Source organism: Lepidochelys kempii, chromosome 1 (genome assembly GCF_965140285.1).
Source record: "Lepidochelys kempii isolate rLepKem1 chromosome 1, rLepKem1.hap1, whole genome shotgun sequence".
Classification (NCBI taxonomy): Eukaryota; Metazoa; Chordata; order Testudines; family Cheloniidae; genus Lepidochelys; species Lepidochelys kempii.
In genome coordinates, this window is record NC_136380.1 from 279,319,263 (window position 1) to 279,339,352 (window position 20,090).

Here is a 20,090-nt window from a genome sequence, read left to right on the forward strand (position 1 = left end):
GCTTTAAAGCTTTATTGATAAAATAATAAAATAACAGCAGAGAGCGATGGATGCGTCCCACGTTACTTAGAGGAAGGAAGAAAGTGTTAGTGCCTCAAGCCCTAACCCACTTTCATACTCACACACGCTTTACCCGAGGCTGGCCAAGCCTGGGTGTAACGTAAGCAGAAGAGGGGGAAGGGTGGACAGGAGTTCTGTCCTAGGCCCAGGTTGTCCAGGGTCTTCAACGATCTCCGAATTACTCCAACTCTCAGGAGGGTTTTAAGGTCTGGGTTTCTTTGGGGGTGTTCCATTCTGCAACCTCTGTTCCTGGTGTTCTTTGTGCCAGTCCAAAGCGGCTTTCTGTGGATTTCTTCACTTTTCCAAAACACAACGGTTCCAAGGATGCAAAGCTCTGCTCCCTGCCCCTCGTTGTCTTGGCTGTGTTCTTTGTCTTTGCAGCCCTGGTTTTTTCATGGTTGGTTGTGGCTGGGTGAGAGATAAACTTCTTGTCTAGTGCCGTGACCTTGGACTGGGGCCAGCGTCTTATCATTGGACTGAGCTTGCTAGCTGCAGTTTTGAGTTAACCCATTCTCTGCTCTCTTTCTCCTTCCCCCTTTGGCCTCTTGCAGCCTGCAAAAGAATTTTTCACTCTTCACTTACACCTTTGATCCTCCCCAAAATGCTTTGCAATCCTTGCAACAGTGTTAGCAACATGCAGTGCTGATTTGCCTTCCCCAGAAGAACCCCTGAGGTTGTGACACTCCCTCAGACTCCCACGCGGAGGCATGGCCAGACGGCTCTGCTGCGCTGTGCCCCTGCAGCTCCCATTGGCTGTGAGGATGGGGCAGTGTGCAGAGCAGAGCCCTCTGACTGGCCCTACACGTAGGAGCCTGAGCAGGGACTTGGAGCTGCTTCCGGGAGCTGCACGGAGCTGTACCCTGCTGCCCGGCTGGAGCGAGGTAGCGGGGCAAGCAGCAGACCTCACTCCCCAGCGGGAGCTCAAGGGCCAGATTAAAACAGCTGGTGGGCCAGATGCGGCCCGCCGTCTATAGTTTGCCCACGCCTGGGCTAGGAGAACCCAAAGTCAGTGGGGCATTGCATTCATGAACCCATACTGTTCTCCTTGTAGGATCAGGGCCTAATTTTTGTTTTGTGTAAATAAGAACTGCTTTTTCCTTTCAAGTTAATTCCATTGCAAAACATATTTTCTCTCCATTTATTGAAGTATCTTTCTGAAACACTCAGTAAAGGCCTCTACCAATATTTCCCCTTAATTTTGTTAATATGTGATGCTACTACATTAGATATTGGGGGGGGAACCATCTCTCTCCTGTACCCAAAATAGTAACTGGGTGGGAGGGATAGCTCAGAGGTTTGAGCATTGGCCTCTAAACCCAGGGGTGTGAGTTCAATCCTTGAGGGGGCCATTTAGGGATCTGGGGCAAAAACTGAGGCTTGGTCCTGCTTTGAGCAGGGGGGTTGGACTAGATGACCTCCTGAGGTCCCTTCCAGCCCTGATATTCTATGATTCTATGAATTGCTTTCATTAAGATACTGTACTCTTAAAAATGTAATGATATTGAAGAGAGACTATGGGTGAAGTAATATCTTTTATTGGACCAGCTTCTGTTGGTTACAGGGACAAGCTTTCAAACTTACACAGAGCTCCTCTTCAGGTCTTGGAAATGTGTCAGAGGGAATGTCTATAAGGCAATTAAAATCCCGCAGCTGGCCCAAGCCAGCTGACTCAGGATCAGGGGGCTCGGGCTAAGAGTCTGTTTAATGGCAATGTAGATGTTCAGATTGAGCTGCAGCCCAAGCTCTGGGACTCTCCCACCTCACAGGGTTCTGCAGCCTGGGTTCCAATCCGAGCCCAAATGTCGACATCACAATTAAACAGTCCTTTAGCCCTAGCCCATGAGCCTGAGTCAGCTGGGACAGGACGGCCGTGGATTTTTTAATTGCAGTGTAGATGTACCCAGAGTGCAGGGCTGTGACCAGAGCAGGATGAATGGAGCAGCCACCCAGGGCGCAAAGCCGTGGGTGGTGGGAAAATGGGGTGCAGTGGGGGTTGGTGGGGCCAGCCCCATGCGGAGACTAGGGAGAGGGGCATGCAGGGTTATTGCCTCCCACCAACACAAAATTGTGTACTGGTCCCAGTGCTCCAGTGCCTATCAGAATCACTCCCCCCTCAGCAGCGATGCATATGGGATCTGCCCGCCAAAGCTGAGTCCACTCAGAGCACGGTGGGAGGGGAGAGCAGTCAAGTTCTATATTCCTGTCAAATTCCAATGAAAGAGTACATAATTTCATTCTTCCTATGTATGGAAAACTGTTTCCCTTTGATTTTAAATACAGGGTTTGTGAACAATAAACACGGGACCCAGAGATTCCTCTTGCCAAATGTTTGAATCCTTTCTCCCTATACAGTATAAGGAGGCTTACCTCACCTAACAGGTTTCAGAGTAGCAGCTGTGTTAGTCTGTATCCGCAAAAAGAAAAGGAGGACTTGTGACACCTTAGAGATTAACAAATTTGTTAGTCTCTAAGGTGCCACAAGTACTCCTTTTCTCAACTAACAGCTAATTCTGAGTCAGACACAAGTAGGAAAAGCAAAACAAGGCCTCAACCCTGCAATCTGATCTCTGCTGATAGGACTTTGCACTCATGCAGCATCCCAATGATTTCAGTGGAAAGACCCTCATGGATGTAAGTGTGTACTCGTGGATCCAACTGTGTCTTAAATCCTGATTCTGCAATCAATGGGACACCATACAGACACAAAGGTCCGGCCATGTCAGTCCCTTTATAGGATGGGAGCCTATGGGAATAAGGAAGATAGAGACAAAAGACAGCAGGAAACAACCCTCCCCCACCCAAAAAAAATCTGATGATATTTCCAACAAGCTGAAATATGATCAAGGAAGATCCTTGTCTTCCTTCTGTGATCGTTCCCCTCTATTTGACATTGGTGAGGCCTCATCTGGAGTACTGTGTCCAGTTTTGGGCCCCACACTACAAGAAGGATGTGGAAAAATTGGAAAGAGTCCAGCAGAGGGTAACAAAAATTATTAGGGGACTGGAACCCATGACTTTTGAGGAGAGGCTGAGGGAACTGGGATTGTTTAGTCTACGGAAGAGAAGAATGAGGGGGGATTTGATAGCTGCTTTCAACTACCTGAAAGGGGGTTCCAAAGAGGATGGATCTAGACTGTTCTCAGTGGTAGCTCATGACAGAACAAGGAGTAATGGTCTCAAGTTGCAGCGGGGGAGGTTTAGGTTGGATATTAGGAAAAACTTTTTCACTAGGAGGGTGGTGAAACACTGGAATGCGTTACCTAGGGAGGTGGTGGAATCTCCTTCCTTAGATATTTTTAAGGTCAGGCTTGACAAAGCCCTGGCTGGGATTATTTCGTTGGGGATTGGTCCTGTTTTGAGCAGGCAGTTGGACTAGATGACCTCCTGAGGTCCCTTCCAACCCTGATATTCTATGATTCATTAAAATGGGGATAAAAAGTTATTTTAGGAAAATTAGAGAGCTAACATTTAAGGACCCAGAGTTTCTGTAGAGTAGGATGGCATGAGAAAGCCAATTTATCTTTCTTTATTCTCTGTCTGGCTCAGGGGGCAGGTTAGAGCAGCCTGACACTCGTCTAGCCTCCCCTAGCATAGGGAATGTGCTATGCTGACTTTGGATGCTGGGAACTTCACCCCTGTAGGGTTATCTCCAGCTAGAGATTTAAGGTCAGTCCTCACAGAGTAGATCAATGCAGAAAATCTTCTCCCAAATGTTACAATTCATGACTCTACTTTCAAGTCTAATGGTGTGTCCATTAATTTAAGAGTTGTACAAATATGTATTTATTTCTCTATTTCCGTCACCCACTTTAGTCCTCCTCCCCATCTGTCTGTCCTCTGGCCCCAAAACTCTCCATACCTCACTCTTTTGTCATTTACTCCCACTTTCTTCCCATTTTTCTCCTTCTCTTGCCCATCCTCTCTCTCCACCACACACACACACACACACACTGGAAACAAAAACTTTATTTCTTGGCCTCTTCCCCCTTCCTGATTACTGTGTGTTTTGTCCGACCTCATCGCCAGCTGCCCAGGCTCAATCAGAGCACGGGTTCATCAGGCCAGACTTTTCTTCACTTATATTTTCCAAGCAGTTTTACAGCACACCTTTCTTTTGACCCGTGTAAGGATTTTTTCAAAATACAGTATTGTAAGATTGCTTAGATGTTATTCAGGCATGTGACACGGGATCTCCCTTTCTTTACTGAATGACAATCATAAGATACAGATGGTACGCTGGGGAAATTATATTACCAATGGTGGCATCCAGACTCTGTAATAGACACCTTTAGAAATTATGTTGGCGGCACATGGTTAGCTCCTGGGTTTTCTGAATGTTTAGCAGACTTATTGGCTAGTGGGCAATGTCATTCATCCAGAAACTATTTTTATTACCCTGCTTTTAATTCTGTGTAACTTTAAACGCTTGTGTCAACAGGAAAATAAACTCAAATTTCTGGTGTGATTGGTGAACAGTCCTTTTAGTGATATTTCTCTGTCCATGTTTTTTGAAGAATCGTAGCTGTTTTACAACCATACACAACTCAGCAAGCTCTTTTATATAGTGTCGTTATGAACTGGAAGTAAAATTCCATTACCTTAGTAAGGGGTCAGATGCTGCTATCCTTATACTGAGTAACACCTTACATAGAATGTAAAACTGCTTAAATCAGTATGACAACTCGTCTCACACCAATCAGACTAGTCACAGAGTTACATACTACTCAGCATGAGTAAGGATAGCACAATCCAGCCCTAAGTGATGCTGACATTTCCTGTAATGTTTCAGAAAACACAACTTAGGCCATTTTATTTTGGGGGCTTTTTGATGTAATAGGCAAGAAAGCAAATCCTGGTTCACCCTTTGCTGTGTATTTTCTGTGTGTGTGGTTGGAGATTCTTCCGTGGTAATTTGCTTAGTGGCTAAATCCACATTGTTTGTATATAAATGTGTTTGTGTGAAAAACACTAATCAAAATATACATAACATTCCATTGCACAAAAGGTTATGAATGATGAAAGCTGGGACAACTTGCATTTGTTTGTGAATAGTATCCAACATGTGCTGTGTTGTCAGATCTTCTGGCTCTAACATTTATTGTAGGTCTGTTGTGCTAAGAGGTTTCTAATAAGTAACAGACGCCAATTTAATTATAACCTGCTATTATCTCAGTTTAAAAATCATACGGGAGCGTGTATCTTTTTAAATAAATTAGTGGAAGGTCTGTTTCATAGTGAGATTTGCCATATTTGTGATTGTGCTCTTATTTTATCTGTCCTGATTTTTTTAATGGATTGACATATATTCATTAATGTTTGTATGCTTTTCTTTTTCATTCATCTCTCTTCATCTCATGAAAAGCACATCTGGGTAAGTTAAATCACATTGGCTGCTGAACATGTTCATTTTCAGCACCATGTTTTCTTTTCTTTTTTTCTTTTCCTTTTTCAATTATATAACCAGACCTATGCAGAGCACTAACCCCAAGCCAAATGTTCAGGGTATTCTAAAACTTTATAATAATTGAACGCACAATATTTCTCTTTTCTTCACAAATTCAGGACTTGATCCTGAAGCCCTTACTCTTATGAGTCTACACTGGGGATAATGCCAGTCAGTTCTTAAAATAGATTCGCTTCTTGGGTCTACATGCTCTGTATATAGAACAACAATATTTTCATTTTATGCTTATATAATTTCATGCTTATTTTTCTTTTTCACCAATTCATTTGTTTTAAAAGTATGGAAATTTGTTTTAATTGGCTTTCCTGATTTAAGCTTTAAAATCCTCATCTCCTCCTCTTAGATCAATTGAACAAGATTTTTGCTTTTCCTGAAACAAACTATTTATGATGCTTATAAAAGAAAATTCTATGCAGAGTACACAAACTCTTAAATATGTAGGAACTGTGGGTCTTTTAAGATTGGAAGACCAGAAATAAACTTGTAGAGGACAGGAGTTACAATTTTAATTTAAAATGTATTACTATGAAATGCTGCTACAAAACCTGATTTAATAAAATTTAATTAACCTGGAAGCTCCAAGGGTCTCTAATAATATCTAGTAAACTTTATACTAGATTGCAAGGTGATCTATTAGGCAAGTCTGTTTGGTTCATTACTGTTTTTATTATATTTTAATAGTAATGCTCTGCTGCTCTAATTTAAAGTTATCGTCTTTATTTTTTATGGCTATTCAGCATTCCAGAATATGCCTCTGTTTGCATAATGTATGCTTTCAGAAAAGCAATAATGCCCTTCTGCTTACAGAACATGCACTAATATACAGCAATTACAGCAATATTTAAAAATTCTGTCCATAACTATGTTACTTATGCTCATATTAAATGAATAATAAAACTTCCCTTGCTTTTTGTATTTAAACCCTTTTTATTTATTGCTTCAATCATTACTTACATTTACCTGTTTCAATATTTCAATTATTCTCCCCTGAAAACTCTTTTAAAGTTAACTGGAAAAAGTTTTGCAAAGACATGAAGAATTAACCTTGCCCACCATTCCCAGTCCACCTATTATATAAAGTAATACATATATATATATGCATATACATAGAAAAGATGACTACATTATTTAAAGTCAGGGTCAGCCTAAGGGCAAGAGTTTGAAGAACTAACTTAATTTTTAATTAAGGATTGTATTTAAAACACATACAGACCCTTTTAAAAGAGATTATATATGTATATGGCAATGACAAGTTTGCTTCTAGTTCCTTTTAAATCAATAGTGGCTAAGAAATACCAATACAGAGAAATGAAAAATTCCTTCTGCTAATAGCATCTGTCCAAAGCCTGGATAGCTCAGTGGTTTGAGCATTGGCCTGCTAAACCCAGGGTTGTGGGTTCAATCCTTGAGGGGGCCATTTGGGTCAAAAATTGGGGATTGGTCCTGCTTTGAGCAGGGGGTTGGACTAGATGACCTCCTGAGGTCCCTTCCAACCCTGATATTCTATGATTCTATGAGTTCAATGGAAAGACTCTTGCCTGATTCCAAAGGGCTTTGAATCCAAGACACTAGTTCCTGGACATTTGTCTGTTTCAATTATTTGAATATTATTTTTCCATAGAGAATCAATTGTGTTTACACCTTGGTTTGAAGTCCTCAAGTTGCTCACATTGAATGGCATCTTCTATCTATCTTAATTTACAGAAATCTAGTATGTATAAAGGCTGGTTGTAATTTGGGAAATATTTCTACTTAAAAAATACAATAATTAACCATTCCATTTACATTACTTAGTGTTAAATAATAATAAAGGAAATAATGACAATAAAGGGAATCTGTTGCATTTTGTCTTCAACGTAACATTTTGACTTGCAGGCAATATCTTTATTAGAAAACTTTTATGCACAACATTTCATGGGAATTAGCTTCTCTGTCTACAAGCCAGTGTTTCTAAGTGAGAACTACTAGTACCATACTATTAAAATGTTGTTACTTCTTATTTTAACATGCCTCATTATGAACTTGCCTCACATTTGCTATTGAATTTTAATTAAGAGCCATTATAATTGGTATTACTGAGAACTGTACATGTGAAATCAACTGGAACTATCTAATCACACTATTATTTTACAGAAGTATGGAGCTGTGTGTTGAAATTCAAGCTTCATCATGGAAGTGTTTAGACTATGTATTATAGTTCCTGCACATGAAGTTAGGTGTCAGTCATTTTGAGCAGCTATTTACTGTTCACCTCATTAGGTGAGCCTCGCTTTTGTGACAGTTGTAAACAAGATCAAGCTAGAGATTTTGTTTTTAATTCAGATTTTAATATTTTCCTACAGAGAGGTCAATGAGTGATTCTCAACCTTTTTTCATTTTTGGTTCCTAAAAAAATATAAATGGAGTTGTGGATCCCTTTGGAAATCTTAGACTTAGTCTGCTGACCCCCGAGAAGACTGCAGACCACAGGGTGAAGAGCACTGTTATTTGGCAACAACAACCTTTTGTGGACCCCCTCTATGGACCAGAGGTTGAAAACCACTGCCCTAACTCTCAGGTTGTCCAGAACATTCATAGTCAGCACGGATCTCTTCGGTTTTATCTCTCCCCTGACAGCACAACTCCCATATTGTCCACTCTGGCCACCGCTCCCTTTAGAGGAGTTTCAAAGTGCTGAATGGCAACCCTAATATAATGATGTTGAGTGGGTTACCATAATCGTATGCTAAACAGTCCCACGGGGCTCTGGGGAGGATCAGAATAGGGAGAACAGCCCAGCACAATAGTGCCCCTCTGAAGTAGTTTCCTTGGGATTAGGGAAGAGAGGTCAATGTTGGAGGGAACCAGCACTTCCATGTCACCACCATTCTGTGCCAGCCAGCCCAGACACACCTGACTGTGCCCCTCTCTAATTGCACCAATGGTGAGGATACCCAGTTGTATTATGTCCTCTTTCTAAACTGTTAGATTAACAGAAGAGTCATCCTAGCTTTGGACAGAGGCTAACTAAAGTCCACTTTCATATAATTTCCTTAGCTTGCAACGCCTATCTAGGGCAGTAGAAGATAGTTAACGATGCAATAATAAAATATTTGGATAATGGCAAAGAGGGCACACTTATAAAATTTGTGGACAATATCAACTTGAAAGGGTTGGAAGAGCTTTGGAGGACAGGATTAGAATTCAAAATTATCTTGACAAACTGTCAAAATGGTCTGAAATACATAGGGTGAAATTCAGTAAGGACAACTGCAAAGAACTACACTTAGGAAGGAATAATCAGCTGCACAAATACAAAATGGGAAATGACTACCTAGGAAGGAGTACTGCTGAAGGGGATCTGGGGGTTGTAGTGGATCACAAATTAAATATGAGTCAGCAGTGTAATACAGTTGCAAAACAACAAATGTCCTTCTGTGATGTATTCATAGGGGTGTTGTAAGCAAGACATGAGAAGTAGTTCTTCCGCTTTGCTCAGCATTGATAAGCCTCAACTGGCGTACTGTGTCCTTTGGGAAAGATGTGGACAAATTTGAGTAGGTCCAGAGGAGAGCAATAAACATGGATTAAAGGCCTAGAAAAAATGACCTACAAGGAAGGATTGAAAAAACTGGGTTTGTTTTGTGTGAAGAAGAGAAGACTGAGAGGGGACATGATAACAGTCTTCAAATACATAAAAGGATGTTATAAAGAGCAGGGTGATAAATTGTTCTCCTTATCCACTGAGGACAGGAAGTAATGGGCATAAATTGCAGCAAGGGAGATTTAGGTTAGATACTAGGAAAAACTACCCAACCATGAGGCTCATTAAGCACGGGAACAAATTACCTAAGGAGGTTGTGGAAATCTTTGGTTAGACAAACTCTTCTCAGCAATGCTGTAAATAATACTTAGTCCTTTGTCAGTGCAGGGGACTGGACTAGATGACCTGTCAAGGTCCCAGACCTATATTCATATTACAGTTACTCCCACAGTTACTCCCTTAAATAAAGGGGATTTTATTCTTAAATAATATCTAAAAATATTGATTCATTTTGTAATCATTCCAGTGCTTGCAAACCCTTTTAGAGAATATCTGCAAACTACCTCTTACAGTAAAGTCTAATTAATGTCAATTCTCCTTACCATATTGGTTGCATATGTTGCCAAAAATTAGATAGGAAAGCAAGGAAAGTCCTGTATCTGCCTAAAGATACAAACGAAGTGACACAGTGTATAGTGCTTTCTCTGACATCTGCCAGCTCCTCCCCAGCTTTCAGGTTAGGGAGGGGAACACTACATTTCGCCCCACCAACTGTAAGCCCCAGCAGAGGGAAACAGTCTGAGGCTGTTATTAATGCAGCTGAGCACACTCTCTGCTCCTCCCCTAATGATCAGTCTCTTAGCTAGGCAGGGAGGAGGCAGCTGCAGTTGTAGCTTCCTGTAACCAGGGTCCTCTCTGTCCATCTGCGTAGCAAGCAGTAGGCTACCCTCTGGAGCCACAGGCCCCTTCCTCTCAGTCACTAATTTGGGGGTTTTACTTAGGATAACTTCATGGCCTCATAAACTACTTTTATGAAGTGTAGTGGATAATTTTTTCTCCAAAAATGGCTTCGAAATTTATAGCTGTTATTACCCTGGTGTTAGAAAAACTACACACAATTTTAGCCATTTCCACATTGCTGTAATGAAAAATTACAGATTCATTTGAAAATTATCTGATTCTTTTTGCAAGGAGTTTATACTGTAAAATAAACTAGCATATTCTCCAGTGAAAACCCCTTTAATGAGATTCAGAGATTGTAAAGCCATCAGCTAGTGTGACCTCCTGTAAAACACAATTTTGGTTCTAGCATCTTGATTTTAATTTTTTTAAAACTTGACTTTGAAATAGCCAAGGAATTTTCGTTTGAAAATTTGTTGCAGACCTTACAATCGCAGCAGAAGAGTCATATTATTCATAAGTACTGGAAGTTGCTATTTTAGTCATATTAACTTTATTCATTATATTTACTTTTTATCAAAATTATACATAGTTTATTAATTAACTTGCTTCATACATTCATTTTTGTAACCCATTCTAACAAAGTGTGGATCTTTGTCCCCCTCTAGTGGCTGATTCATATAATAGGATAAAAGTCTGCTACAGCTATCACCTAAGAAATTACTGCCTTTAGATGGAGTAATAGAGGCTCTGTTTTTAGTTCTGCAGATCCAAGGTTCAAGCTCTGTGACATAACTTATAATTTCATATTATATAATATAAAATCATATATATTTTTAAACTACAGGTTTTTGGTTTTTTTTAAATGGGAAATTCAACTTAAATAAAATTTGCACTTCATGATTTGTAGGCAAAACTATAATGGAAAAGGAAATTATTATGTGAGCTTTTAAATATAAATTTAAATCCTTCTAAAAAATTAAATAAATAAAAATCTCTTTAAGATCCCAAATCATTAAGTGAGGCTTTGGTCTTGTGCTGACACTCTGCCCAAGGATTAATTTCACCCTAGTACAATATTTGACTGAATAATAGATTTTAAAATTACAATTAAAATTATTTATAATAATTTTCCTCCCTCACCTGCTGTGCCTTCCAAGAACCTCAGGATTATGTGTGATGTCACTGATAGCAGTAGCCAGCAGTAAGAGAAATTCATGTTTTGGCCTGTTCTGTTCAGCCAAAAGCAGCGTCCAGAGCTGCTCTCCCACAAGTACTGCCACAAGTCTGGCTGACCATGCAACTATAGAGGCTCTTCACTACTCCAAGGGAGAACATCTCCCTCAGAAGCAGCAGCATAATGCTCAGCTAAGAGCCCAAACCTGACTCCAGTCTGATTACCGTATGGCAACTGAGCTCATGGGAATCACACCAGAGATATACTGAACATGCTCAATACTTTCTCTGATATTCCAGGCTGGAGGAAGTCAGTTGTTCAGGGGAAAGGCATTGTAAAGGGGCCCTGGAGCCTAAAGATTATGTCTCCTTTGCTGGCACTTCAATTCCAGAGTTCAGCCATGGGTTTGAAAAGAGATCTAACAAGCCCAAATTTGCCTCCTGGACTGAAGTTCCCCCCAACTCACATACTGCTGAGCACTGAGGAAGCTCACACTGATGATGGGGAGATGGGTGGTTGAGTGATCTCGTACTCCAATTATTGGGTAGAACCTGTGCAACAGCAGTGTGGTAGAGAGGGGCACTCCATCCTCTTTGAGAAATTGGAGCAGGAAACCCTTACTAACACCATCCTTACACACCAAGCAGTTAACTGACTTTTTTACTGATAGTTTTGGACTCCTTGGCCCAGCTCCCCAGGTCTCCTTGGCCTAGCTGGGATTCAGGAAGAGGACATGGATAGCAAGTGGCAGTTATATAACCAGTTTCCTACGAGCAGCTGCAAAACTCCCTGCAGCAGGGGATAGTGTGTGTGGTGAGAGGGAAGCTTAGATGATTTTGGTTGAAAAGTGTTGTCAGATGTCAGTGTGTTAACTACAGATATAGGAGAAATACAGAAACCTGAGGCAGTTGTAGGGCCAGATTTTCAAAAATGGACTCTTCTTATGGATGCAAAATAATTTAGGGAATTTAGGTATCTAAGCGGCTGATTTCACCTATAAACTCTGACCTTTGGGTATCTAAAAATCTTGCATTGTACCTGAAAGTTGTCATTTAGGAAATTAAACAGTTCCATAGAACTGAAGGTATAAATTTGGAAAGGACAGTGGCAAAAGTAGTTTGTGTTCTTCACTGCTGGACAACTTGATTCAAATCAAAATTAGATTATCAGGACAAAGGGGTGTGCAGGTCTTAATCAGTCTTTCTCCTCTTCTACTAGAGCCAAATCCTGAAACTCTCACTCACTAGCATCTAACTGCAAGAGTGGTCTCATTGATTACAGTGGAGCAGTTTACAGAGTAAGAGAATACTCACTAGGAGCACAAGTAACAGAATCGGACCCTTCATGGTTTGGGAACCCCAAGTTTATTTCTTTAAAAAAACAGAGTAATTCTCTCGCCTTTATCTCTGCTTCATTGTGCCACAGTTTTTCAAGATCACTATGTGAAGGGCTCCTAAGGCAAAGAAGCGTTGTTGAGGGATCTCTGAATCACATAGGCAGCCAAGAATAAAGGACAAGGAAGCAAAATCAATATTATAACTCTACATTGCCTTTCTTATGAGGTGTTGTCAGCAAATTTTAATGTTACATTAACATAGTCCTCATCTATTTGTTTCCGTTACTGCTGAGAACCTGCCTTCTGTGCTCCTCTCAGTGGGAGGCAGACAGAAATACTTTGGTTAATAAGAAACTGGTTTTAGAGGGGCTACGTGATCAATTCTGTGCCCCTGAAATATCCTGTCATTCCTTTCGCCTGTGCAAAAGGATTTTTTCATGTGCTTGATCAAATTATTTAATATGGGTGAAATGTAAAGCTAGCATTTTCCGGGTATTTTAATCAATTTAAAATGTATATAATCTGTACGATATTCAATACCGTTATATTAAATGTGATGTTACACTCTTTGTTTTAAAAGCTGCAAAAGCCAAATTCTTACTGTGGATTGACGTGTTCCACAGTCTTTGAAGTCCAGGGGAGATGGCAGGTGCAGAATTTGGATCTATAGCTGGCCAACTTTGTAATGATTCACATATCGTCTATAAATTATCACAATGCCTATCCAATGAATTGTGTCAAAACATGTAACAACATTGTGTAATAGATGTCTGCTCTATGGTTTATTTCCATATGCAATCCAGAAATGTTGAAAATTAAAATACAAAAGTATTTCCTTTACATGTTAGGCATTATCAAAGGAGTCCTGGAACAGAAAGAGAAAAAAGTTTGCGATAGAGAAAGGAATATGTTCAAAAAAGGAAAGGAACTGCTTTTACTTAGGCTTAAATACTTTAACGAGGTTATCGATATAAATGAGGAGAGTTATTGTGCTGCATTAGCCTTGGAAGTATAAGTGCATCTCTGCTGTCCCAGGTACTGCCACCTAGTTAACACTGTATGATGCATTTTTAGGCATGAACTTCTGGAAGAAGCTCGGAGAAAGGGATTGCCTTTTGCACAGTGGGACGGGCCTACAGTGGTTGCGTGGCTGGAGGTAAGTGTTAAGAGGAGAACTTGGAAACATGGATCTTATTCACAGAACTTCTGTATTTATGTTACTCTCCCAAACTCTGAGAGACAGTACTTGGAAAGAACGTTTGAATGTTTCCTTTTCTTACTTTCTATTAGCTGTAGCATCGTTGCCAGCTGCAGGTGGGTAAAGTGTGAGGGGCTGAGACAGAAGCTGCTGAGAGGGAGATAGAGGCAAGATGGAAAGAATGGGGGCAAAAAAGGTTTATTACCTCTGGAGAATGCTACCCTAGAGAAACTGCAGTTGAACACTGGGTTCCTGAGTCTCAATATTCCTCTGCTGTCAGCGAATGTCTAGGAAACCCACTGGATGAGTGTGTCTGTCTCTCTTATTTCCCCCAGTGGCAGACATGTGTAGACTGTAGAGGATCATACCCTCACAAATAGTATGTGGTCATATAATTTAAAGACTTTTCATAATGCATAAGTACAAGGAGGGCAAATTAAGGCAACCTTAATATTGGCATTTCCTAAATTTTCATTGCTTGACTGTCATCTTAGTGTTCTTTAAACATAGCTATTTGGTGTGTAATTTTTGTATGTATAGCTTGGATAAATCTTAAGAACTGTGAGGTTCCTTAACCAATGCTTAACCAAGTGTCTCAATCTTGATCTGCATGTTCCTTGCTTGGAACAAAGCGGTATAGGCTTCTCAGAGATGCTATTTGTGTCACACTAAGTGGTTGTTTCTGATGTAGATAAATGTCTGCTACAGAGCTGATTAAGACCTGCACACTCCTTTTTACCCATTAATATAAGTTAAACTTGAATCAAGTTGCACAGAAGTAAACAACTCGAACTTGGGCCACTCTCCTTTCCAAATTGCTGTCTTCTGTTCTAAGGAACTGTTTAAGTTCAAACTAAGTGGAGTGTTTGGCTTGGAGAGAGTCTGAAAAGGAGAAAAATCTAATTTATTTAAAGATTACATGTATAGAAAACATGAGAGAAGATGCATTATGAAGCTATGCATAATTTTTTCATAGTCCTTTGGCTAAGATCAGTTGTGTTGGCAGTTCTATATCTGGGGCCTGGACTCAATCTGCGTACATGTCCCTATTAAACTTCACATGGCAATTTAATCTGGGTTTAGACAGTGCTTTAAGACTCAGTCCTGTATGTGTGGTGTGGGGGACTTCAAGGCAGGGACTGTGCATCAAAATGAGACCCCGTCTCTCCCTAAGCTTCTTGATATACCATATTTCAGCACAGCCTGCTCCCCGCAGTGCTCTTTTGTAGACCAGTGTATGGTGAAGAGACAGGGATCCATTTCCTCCCAGACTCTCCCCATCCTCTTTGTAGCACCCTATTCCTTAGGGGACATATGGAGGATCTGACTGAACTCCCTGGGGCACTGGAACTGTGATGGTAGCTGCCCATTATGTGGGCCATCTGAGGTATGAGCTATTTGCCCTCCCCCCACCCTCTGTGTACCTGTTCCAATCTGTCTCTTCAGAATGTCTTCATTTTAAAAAACAATGAGTCATATGGCTTTTTCAAATCACTGAACTGCAGCCAGAAGTGTTAGTACTCTTGAAGTGTGGTTTAGGCCTCCATATTGCTGAGAATTTTTATTAATCCTCAACAAGGTTTAGTGCTACGTAACTGGTCCCCTGACAGACTATGATGATGAGCAAGTTACAGTGGTACCAGTGACGAGCCATCATAAAATTTCACTCCTACTGCGGAAAAGGACAGTATGAAACTCAGTGACATCCAAGAGTAAAGTCTGTGACTGTCTATTTTTGTGCAAAATTTCCAGTTTTTACTTGTTGATTTTTAATATGGTAAAAATAAGAGCTTTCATAAGATTTGAGAACAGTTCGGTGATATTTTCATTCGTTTTGAAAAATCCTGCATTAGTGGATGTTGTGATGCTTGACAGAATATCATATTAGGTCTACATCTGAAGCAAATACTGGAGGGAGAGGAGGAATCTTGCCATTTTGCTTTTTCATATCGCCTATTCTAATGGAACATGCCAAGTAATCCTTACAGATAGCTGCCTCCCTGGATCATCCTTTGAAGCATCAGCAGTTTTAGTGGCATATAGGTATTGTAGTTCAGTGCACTACAGATTGGTACCAGGGACAACGCTGCCCAAAAGGATGCAAAAGGGCACTCCATCAGCCTCAGGGAGTTGGAGGAAATTCCAAAAGGATAAGATGTTGTACCCAAGTCTGCACCTATGGAAAAATAAGTTCTCTCCATACTGAGCATTTTTTAACTCTTTGTAGATCCTGGGGTTCCCCCATCGTATGAAATTTATCACACGGTACACATTTCCAACTTGATGATTTAGGTCTAATGTTGAGTATTTCATCGCACTGTAGAAGATTGTTAAATCAGACACACTTCTACCTGTCCAGGTGCATGTGGATTAACCAATGCCATGTTTTAAAAAGTTTCCATGCCTACAATTTCTCTCTTGGTAAAACAGCTTCTAATACCCAAAAACACTGGAGAGGATTTAGACTTACATTTTCAAAATTATATGTTAATTTTGAATGTTCAACTAGAGACAAATAGAACATGATTTTTCAGAGGTATGGAGCCTGTGAAGCTCTCATTTCTGTCAGATAGAGCTGCAGAGGCTTAGCACCTGTGAAAATATTTCTAGTTCAAACAGGAATTGTTCTAGGGCAAACAGGAATTATTTTAGGGAAGTTCTATGGCCTGTGTTAGGCAAGAGATCAGACTAATTCACAGTGGACACTTCTGGCCTTGGAATCTATTAATCTATGAAAAATCAAGACCTGGTATCCTGAACTGGACACCCGAGATTAGTGAACACTCTTGAAAATGTAAGCCTTAATTGGTACGGTATTATGGGTGCTCAGCAGGCGTTCAGTTCCATGCTGATGGGTGTGGTATAGGAAACAGAATAAAAAATAATGTTTGTACACTACCAGTAGCTAACTCTTTAATTTGACATGTGCTTTCTGACACCTTATATTTGAAAAGTACATCATATTTCATTTTAATATAGAAAAGTGTACTAAATATCTATCATGAAATGTGTGTGTGTGTGTGTACACACATTTGTAGAAGTAAAAAGCCCCTGAATGTCCTATAAGGCAATAAACAAAGCATAGTTGTCAGGTTTTAGTTGTTGTTTTGTTAAACTTTGGGACAAATTTGGAAACATGGGAGTCTATGACTAGACTGGAAAATATGTGCATGCAAAATATGTTGCCTATGGAATACCTGATTTTGGACATGCAAAAGGGCCTTTGCACACATGAATTGGTGAGTATTTGTAGCCTCTTACAAATTATGTGCTATGGAAAGTTAAGCTCATGCATATTTTTAGGACAAGGGCTTTAGTGTGTGTATAATTTCTGTGGCATAATTTAGGTATTTTTCAAAATTTGGCCTTTCAGTTCATTTCTGAAAACACATGCAAAATACAAACTAGATACCATTAACTTGGGTTTGAATAGAGACTGGGAGTAGCTGGGTCATTCCACATATTGAATCTATTTCCTTAAGTTAAGTATCCGCACACCTTCTTGTCAACTGTCTAAATGGGCCATCTTGATTATCACTACAAAAGTTTTTTTCTCCTGATGATAAGAGCTCATCTTAACTAATTAGCCTCTCACAGTTTGTATGGTAACTTCCAACTTATCTGTATCTTACTATATGTTCCATTCTATGCATCCGATGAAGTGGGCTGTAGCCCATGAAAGCTTATACTCTAATAAATTTGTTAGTCTCTAAGGTACCACAAGTACTCCTGTTCTTCATGCAATAACAGGGACTTTAATGAACAATGGCTGTCATTAGCCTTCAATAATTAATCATATGGTATTTTGGGGGGGGGTGTTTATAGAAATGATGTAAAACATTAGAAAAGAAAACATTTGACCAATTGAAAACAAACCATGCCCCCATTTTAAAAAGCTATAGTGGGCCTCAATTTTTAGATGTCCAACTTGTGACACCTTAATGAGGCCTGATTTTCAGAAAGTGCTGAGCATCTGTGCTCTGCAATCAGGCCCCTTTAACTTTCTCAAGTTGGGCACCCAAAATCACTAATCACTTCTGAAAATGTTGGCGAGTTATGTCTTTTGGTCCTGCTTCTGCACATTTCATTAGAATTGAATGTATTGCATACTGTGACAAGGAGCTGCCGGGTTCAAGGGGAGTTGGAGAGACAGTGTTTTGGGGCGTTCACATATGTATATATTGCAGATGGAATTCTTTCCTGTGGATGAGAAGATCTGGGTGTTCTTGCAATCATAATAAGGTGACACAGCAGGCACTGTGTTTTTGCGTACCTAGAAGAATGCAAAACAGTTGAGCACAGTTCAGTCATATGGTCAGTCTGTGCTCATAAGAGGGTCAGGAAAAGAATAGTAGGAGTGTTGCAGGCAGGGATTGTGAGTGGCTCTGAAAACACTTTGCGTATGTCTACACTCCGAGCTGGAGGTGTAAATTGCAGCTCAAGAAAACATGCCTGTGCTCGCACTCATTGATCTACCACACTCAAAACAGGGTGTAGCAGCCACGGCTCAAGGGGCTAGCCACCCTGAGCACAACCCATCCAAGATGCTCAGTAAGTCCTCAGGGCAGCTAGCCCTATCCATGGCTCACGCTGTTGTGGGTATACTCAATGTAAAAGCACACTAGCTCTCATTGAGCTACGGCAGGTTTGTCTCCTCGAGCTGGAAGTGTAGACATACCCTAAGAAACATGCCTGTGTTCGACATTCCTGTTATGGTTATGGAACACTAGAGCGCTAACGTGACATCTCCAGTCGTGCCCAGATCCAGCATTCCGAAGCCATTTCACGACGTCAAAATCACTTGTCGATCACACTTACTGCCTGTGCAATGCCTGAATCTGCATGCACAGAAGGGCCTTTCACAAACTGGTGATTTGAGTGCTTGAGCATTACCATAGTAAATTCACATGGCAGATGTCTTAATAACTAAATCATGTATGAAATCTCAGAAATTGAGTTCTAGTGTCTTAAACTGGTGACTTTTTTCTCAACAGCTGTGGTTGGGAATGCCTGCATGGTATGTTGCTGCTTGCCGTGCAAATGTGAAGAGTGGAGCCATAATGTCTGCTTTGTCTGATACTGAGATTCAAAGAGAAATTGGAATCAGCAACCCTCTCCATCGCTTAAAGCTCCGACTAGCAATCCAGGAGATGGTATCACTTACAAGTCCATCAGCTCCTCCCACTTCTAGAACAGTGAGTCACATTCAGCTAACTTTCTTTCTCACACTTAACACCATGTCAGAATCCAGAGAAAAAGTTGTATAGTGCAAACCAAATCAAAATCAGTCTGAATTGTCCTGAAGAGAGTGGAAGTGCCTTTCATTGCTTGTTGATCACAGATAATTTTCTGTAATAAATACATTTTTTTAACATTGTGCTTCTGATTAACCTTGAAATTACCTCAGTGATCGATATGACAAGGGCAAACCTCAAAATGCTCACATGTACTATGCATAGATACCTAATGTTTGGAAACTTACTTGTACTTTTGCAGGTATTTTATTTCCCCCCTTTCTCCAAGTCCTTGCCCGAAATGAACCAGATACTTTTCCTGCCCTGGCTCTTTCCTCCCACAGAACTCTCTTGACACTCCCTCTTTCTACCTTTTTCAGTTAGCCCCCAGCCTGGATCTGCTGTATCCTCCTGCTTATCTTTCCTCCCTAAGAGAAGCAGCAAGAGCATGTGGCTATGTAGTGAGAAGAGGGAAGAGAATAGAGAGTGTTTTATTTTCTGTGTATAATGGTGTGGGTGATGGGAGGAGAGAGAGAAGGCAGGAGAAGAGTGCATCTAGGAGAGAGAATGAAAGTGATGGGAAGAAGCATGTATGAAAGAGAACAAAGGCGAGAAGTGGAAGTGTATTTGAGAGGGTGAGAATACACTTATATACAGAGAACAAAGGGGCCATGCTGGTGAGGAAAGAAATAAAGAGTGGGAGTTAGGAAGGGAGAGAATCATGAGACAGATGGTGAAGGCTAAGAAATAGATGACTGGAAGTAAGGTGAGAAAGCTGGGCCTAGAAAGAGATATTGGAGGTCAGAGAAAGAGAAAAGGGGCTTGGACAGATGGGAATTGTGCAGAAGAGGTGAAGGGAAAAGTCTGAGAAGTGGAGACCCTGAAGGAAAAAAGGGTAGAAAGAAAGTCAAGAGAGGAAAACAGTAGGTAGCAGGAAAAAGAGATGAAGCAAATGAATCAAAGTGAGACAAAAGGAGAGAACAGAAAGAAGTGGAAAAGAAATGGAAAAATCTAAGACAACGCTCAAATTTAAGGATAGTACATTATATTAAGAGTGGTTATCTCCCTATGTTGTGTAGTATTGTCCTGTCAGAAAAGGAGAAGCTGATTGAAAATGAAGGAGCCCTGGGGCAGCATGCTGCCTGGGAAGGGGGGACATTAGAATACTAACACTTTCACTTTTCCATTTGGGTACTGA

The 20,090-nt window shown here is 40.6% G+C and overlaps 1 protein-coding gene across 6 annotated transcripts in view; it reads left to right on the forward strand.

Moving 5' to 3' along the window:
• Window positions 1-20,090, forward strand: part of PPFIA2 (PPFI scaffold protein A2) — a 619,889-nt gene that overhangs the window by 569,736 nt on the left and 30,063 nt on the right. For all 6 annotated transcript variants that reach the window (XM_073327625.1, XM_073327626.1, XM_073327628.1 and 3 more), the window contains 2 exons: window positions 13,535-13,616; window positions 18,653-18,853. In XM_073327625.1, the coding sequence (XP_073183726.1) occupies window positions 13,535-13,616; window positions 18,653-18,853 (283 nt within the window). The remainder of the gene's footprint in view (window positions 1-13,534; window positions 13,617-18,652; window positions 18,854-20,090) is intronic.